The sequence below is a fragment of the Fukomys damarensis genome, unplaced genomic scaffold, assembly GCF_012274545.1.
Source record: "Fukomys damarensis isolate Sample0158 unplaced genomic scaffold, DMR_v1.0_HiC HiC_scaffold_13, whole genome shotgun sequence".
Taxonomy (NCBI): domain Eukaryota; kingdom Metazoa; phylum Chordata; class Mammalia; order Rodentia; family Bathyergidae; genus Fukomys; species Fukomys damarensis.
In genome coordinates, this window is record NW_022900925.1 from 10,062,377 (window position 1) to 10,067,679 (window position 5,303).

The window sequence follows — 5,303 nt, forward strand, 5'->3', positions numbered from 1 at the left end:
GCCACCAGCGCAGGGGAAGTGGAGGCGCCCATATAGCCTGGCCGCGTCCCTCGGTGAGTTCGCTCCTTGAGCCGCCGGGCCACCAGCGCAGGGGAAGTGACGAGGCGCCCAGGAATGTGCACCTGTTGTTGCGGGGCAGCCGCCAGCCCACCCGCCCCGCCTTCGCGACTTGGTCTGCCCCAGCAACTGCCGTCGCCCGCCACTCACAGATGACAGACAGATCCTTCAGTTGTATAAATCGTCTTTAATTGAGAAAGCATGAAGTGGAGAACTGGTCCCCTAGGAACAGAGCCAGGTAATGGGTGGAGGTTGAGTGGGTTTGTGTAGGTGAGGGGGCATCTACCCCTTTGCAACAAGCCAGAAGTAAAAGAGCCTGAGGAAAAATGACCTGCCTTTGAGCACTAGCCTCTCCTTTAAGGCCTCCTCGGTATATTCCACCCAGGCCTGTCGGACTCAGGTTTTCTTCCTAGTTCACTAGCAGTTTTCTGGCCTTTTCCAGGCCTGCCAGTAGGTCTCACTGTGTTTTTCAAAATAATCTAGTTTGGCCCTTTTTGGGTACTGAAAACCCAGCTGAGGTTATAAGCTGTAAGATAAGCAAGTTCTATTCAGTCAGAAGCTCTGGGGATGTATGAGGTCTTGAGCCCAAGAGGCCCTCACTCTCCATGGCCTGACTGGTGGAGAAAGGGGTGGGACTTATTGCTGAGTTAGGATATTCTCACTTGGGGAGGGTATCAAGAATGTCTCCCATTTGTCTTTTTATTCTAGTCACACTTGCCAAAAAGACCTCAGCTTTAAAGGGGACTTGGAGGGAATTCATGCTGAGGTAGCTAAGTGGTCATGTCCCCCAACCCAGACAGTTCAGTCACGCCGTCCTTTTGCTCTCCCCTCCTCCAGCTTCCCTATCATGAGCCAGGGATCCTGCCAAATTCCTCTGTCCTTCTCTAGACTCTCTGGCAGGACCCCAGTTGGTTTGCAAGAGCTAGAAATTGCATTTAAAGGTTAGCATTCTATATGGAAGGATACGATTTTTAGAAAATTACCTAGAAAAAACAAAAGGTTTTGAACTCAACTAGATCTATGGAAATCAGACCTAGGTCCTTTCCAGAGCTCGCTCTTAATAGTTATCACTAGAGAAGATGAGAGTGTGGATCTAGAACTTACTCTAGAGCAATAATATGGCTATACAGACCCCAGTTCCATCCTAGAGAAAAGGGCTGACAGTCATGGTCTATGTCCCATGACTGAGACTGAGGAAGGAGTGTGGCTCTGTAAAGATCTAGGACACCATGCTTTACTACTGGGGGTCTCTGGGATAAGAATGTTAAACCAGTGGTAATCTGAGACTGGTCCCAGTTCAGGCCAAGCTGACCACTAGATAGGGCTGTAATCCAACCTCTCTCTACTTAGAAGCCAGGGGTCCACCTGGGTCATGGACAGAGCCTGCTGAATCCAGAACACAGTCTGGCAGCATGTCTGGAATCCAGCAGAGAGCCCTAGAAAAGAAGTGGCCCCACTGGGTTTTTGGTGTTTCAGAACCTGACCAGACCAAGGCAGAAGGTAGAGCAGGAAAAGAAGGAAACTGATCCTGAGCTCCAGTGGACCTATAAATCTATGGCTCAGTGGCAATGAAAAGGGGCACAGGGTTCCAGAGAATGGCTGAGTAGGAGGTAAGGAGTGTTTATGCCCTAGCTCTGTCAGTTTTGGAACCCCTTTGAAGACAAAGCTTTGGGAAAGGAAGGGGTTAGTGTGGAAAAAAAGAAGCGATTCCTAGGAATATTTCAGATATCACCTGTTCTGATCCCCTCTCTGGCCCAAGGATCTTTTTTTTGTTTGTTTTTTGTTTTTTGAGACAGGGTCTCACTATGTAGTTGAGACTGACCTAGAACTCACTGTGTAGCCCAGGCTGGTCTCAAACTCAGTGATCCTCCTGCCTCAGCCTCCTGAGTGCTGGAATTACAGGTGTGCGCCATCATGGCCCAAGGATCTTTAAATCTCAGAAGCCCTGGAAGTCTCAGCCAGCCCCAGGCTCCCTCAGGTTAGAGCACCTGGTGGGACATAGCTGCTCAGGGCACTGTGGTAGCAGTGGTGACAGCAGGGCCAGAAGCAGGACTGGGAGATGGGCTGAGGCCGTGGCTAGCTCACTGGATGTACAGGGAGCCTCCAGTCCAGGGACTACATGTCAGAGGGCTGGAGGACTGGAAGGAGAGGTCTCAGGGACACTGTGGAGAGAAGGCTCCCGGTACATGGCCACTGTGAAGGGAAGAGAGAAAGGAGCAGGGAAAGAGAGTTAGGCAGAGAGAGTCTCAGGCAAAACCAGAGCTCTGAGAGGGTTTGCTTCCCCTACATTTACCCCCTGAAAACTCCAACCCAAAGGAGAACCACCCCAGACTCTCAAAGGCCAAAGCCTTCCAGTCTTGTTGTAACAATGTCCTCTTAACCTCATAGCCTGGGCTTTATGCCACTAAATGTCCATGTCAAGGTCAATACCCTCCCACACAGCCTCCCACCTTTTCCTTTATCCATACCCACCCTCCAGGAGCTTGGGCACGAAATGGGCAGCTGCCTTGGTCTTCTTGACTCGGTTTCCCTTCATGACCTGGCCCTCCTTGTCCAGGCCTAGGTACCAGGCCCGACCAGAACGACGCTGGCGGTAGAGAGCAGAGGCATACAGGACGTAGTAATTCTCAAAAACACACTCCTTAAACCGACATTCAGCTGTGAAATGTGGCTGAGGAAACAAAGATCAGAAAAGGCATACACAGACAGAGACAGGAAGACACATCACTGGTGGAAAGAAGCCTTTGGGAAGAACAAGCCAGGATACAATCCATGCATTTTGAGGGTAGATGAGAGCAACTTTTGAGTCCATGGGGAATTGGGAACAAAAGAGGCTGATAGGCCCCTGAGGGTTATGAACTAGACTTGTGGGGGCCCTAGAATAAGACCTTTCTCTTCACTCCCAGCATCTCACCATCACCTCTCCTAAATGACTCTGGGAAGTGAGTAATAATGAAGTCTGGAGGAGGCAGGGGGAGAGGTGGGGATTATAAATGGCTGAAAGTATCAGACATCCAGAGACCCTGGGGGTACTTGGGAGGTGGTAGGGGTAGGTATTACACCTAGAAGAGGAGCTCTGAGATGGTTAGTGATGATACTCCATCAGCCAAAGCTGGAAGGGGAGGGAGTCCAGGGTACAAATCGCCTACAGCTGCCCCAGTACCCCAGGCCACTCAGCCTCATGGTCTCACCGAGCTGTAGAGCAGCCCCTCAGCATTCATGGCCATGTAGTGACCCAGGTTGGCACTCTGGATGGTGACCACACGGAGCCCCACAGGGATCAGGTTGAAGTGGGCTGAGGGAGGACAGAGGAGGCATTACTACCGGGGCACCTCACCTCCGCGTGAGCCCCCCACCTCAGTTCCACTGTTTCCCTTGGGGGTCCAGGAGACAGACTGAAAGCAACAGAGCCTGATGGAATAGAACTGACATCTCCTATCCCCCATCTTTCCCCTTCCCACTCAGCAGCTGCCATCCCCTCTCACTGAAGGAGCTGGTGTCCTCTGGGGTGCCCTGGATGCTCCCGTCGGGATTCGCCTGGAGGTAGAAACCCTGGCGGCAGAACAGTTTGGTGACGATGCCTTTGAGCTGAGGCTCTGGAGAGAGAGACATTCATCTTTGAAAATGACATCTCTGTTCCCAGAAACATTCTTACACTTGGCGGGATCACAGGAGAGAAAAAGGGGAGAATGGGGGAAAAGAAGTGGGTCCCAGAGCCCCAGCACTCTTCCCCTTGAAACAAGCTCTCTTCCACTTCTCTTTGACTCATGGCAAAGCTGGGGTTTGGGTCCCTTCTGTTTCCTCTAATCACCAGCTTTCGGTTTAATTTATTGAAATTTATTTAAATGGTTTAATTCCTACTCTACAGCTCAACCGGGAAGGGGGAGGGGAAAGGGAGGAGGAAGGGGAGAGATACATCAAAAGGCAGCAGACAGAGGAAGACACCAGGACTACTGAAGGGGCACGGTGTTTGTGAATATGGGGTCGGGGAGGCGGCAAGGTGATCACAGAGAAGGGGCTCTCGCTCAGGAATGGGAGTGGGACCAGGCCTGACGCTGACTCAGCACCTGCTGCTGCGGCTTCCGCCTGCTTGGCTCGAGCCTCGCTTTGGCCCAGCGCCGGCCTGTCTGACACTGACCCATCTGTCTGTCTGTCTTGTCTGTCTATCTTCTGGCTCGCGGGGGGCCGAGTTTTCGCTGAGGCTCAGCCTCTCCTCTTCGGCCAGATAACAAGCCTGAGGTGAGAGGGACCTTCCGAAGCTTATAAAGGAAAAGGAGGGAGGGGGCCGAGGAGGTGGAGAGGCAGGCTGAGTCACGTGCAGGCCGGGTCCCACTCAGAGGGTGGGCTGCGGACTGTACCACTGCGGCCGGCCAGTTGTGGGGAAGGAGGGTGCGAGGGGCTACCCCCGAGAGGAACTGGGAGCCGGCTGGGCTGGGGCCAGAGGGACTCCCTGACTGTCGTACCTGGACGGGGACCACAAGCTAGCACACAACTCTCCTCTCCCCTGCTTGCTCTCTGCTGACTTCTCTGTCCCCCCTTGTACGTGGTACGACCCCCAAGTCTATGCGGGGCTCCTGCCATGAACTGTGTCTGAGTTCCTCCAAGCATAGCGTCTCCTTAGCCGTAGGGACCCGATTTGGGAGTCGCTCAGAGGTACCGGGAAGGGGTACCCAGCTCCCTTCTGGAAGAACGGGTCACAGGAGGAGGGCGTACAGAGGGGCTCGCTGGGGAGGTGGCTGCAAGGACACCCGAGGGAGAGCCGGGGAGATTGGCTACGAGCCAGGCAAGCTCAACCGGGAAGGAACCGAGCCAAGGCGTGGAGGAGCGGGAGAGCCAGGGCGGGGGCGGGGGGCCCGGAGCTGCAAAAACCCTCGGGGTGACCCAGGCTTCCGGAACCCCCAGGCCCCTCCACTCAGGACTGAAAGAATCGCGAGAACCCGCACGTAGGCGGAGGACGATGGGGGTGGGGACTCCCGTGTTGAGAGGGGGTAGGCAAGCGCTGCAAGGCGTAGGGCGCCAGGATTAGCCTCTCAAGCCTTCCCTTTGCCCTCGAAAGCAAGGAGACTCGGCAAAAGAGGAGGGAAACTGAGGCACAGTCTGGTAGACTTGTCATTCTGGTCCACCCCTTCCACTTTCGGGGATCCCCCCAACCCCATCCAGGCTCCATTCTTAAGAGTCCTTGGCCTGAACCTTCCCAGGCAGAGACTTCTGGCCCGGAGACCCCGCCCCAGCCGCACTCACCGGGG

General features: G+C 54.2%; 1 protein-coding gene across 1 annotated transcript in view; it reads right to left on the minus strand.

Moving 5' to 3' along the window:
* Positions 1-1,911: 1,911 nt before the first annotated feature.
* Positions 1,912-5,303, minus strand: part of LOC104855834 (transmembrane protein 102) — an 8,125-nt gene continuing 4,733 nt past the window's right edge. The window contains exons 2-5 of the mRNA XM_033762812.1: positions 3,543-3,653; positions 3,249-3,352; positions 2,530-2,728; positions 1,912-2,250 (exon numbers count right to left, since the gene is read on the minus strand). Coding sequence (XP_033618703.1) covers positions 2,180-2,250; positions 2,530-2,728; positions 3,249-3,352; positions 3,543-3,653 — 485 coding nt within the window. The 3' untranslated portion in view covers positions 1,912-2,179. The remainder of the gene's footprint in view (positions 2,251-2,529; positions 2,729-3,248; positions 3,353-3,542; positions 3,654-5,303) is intronic.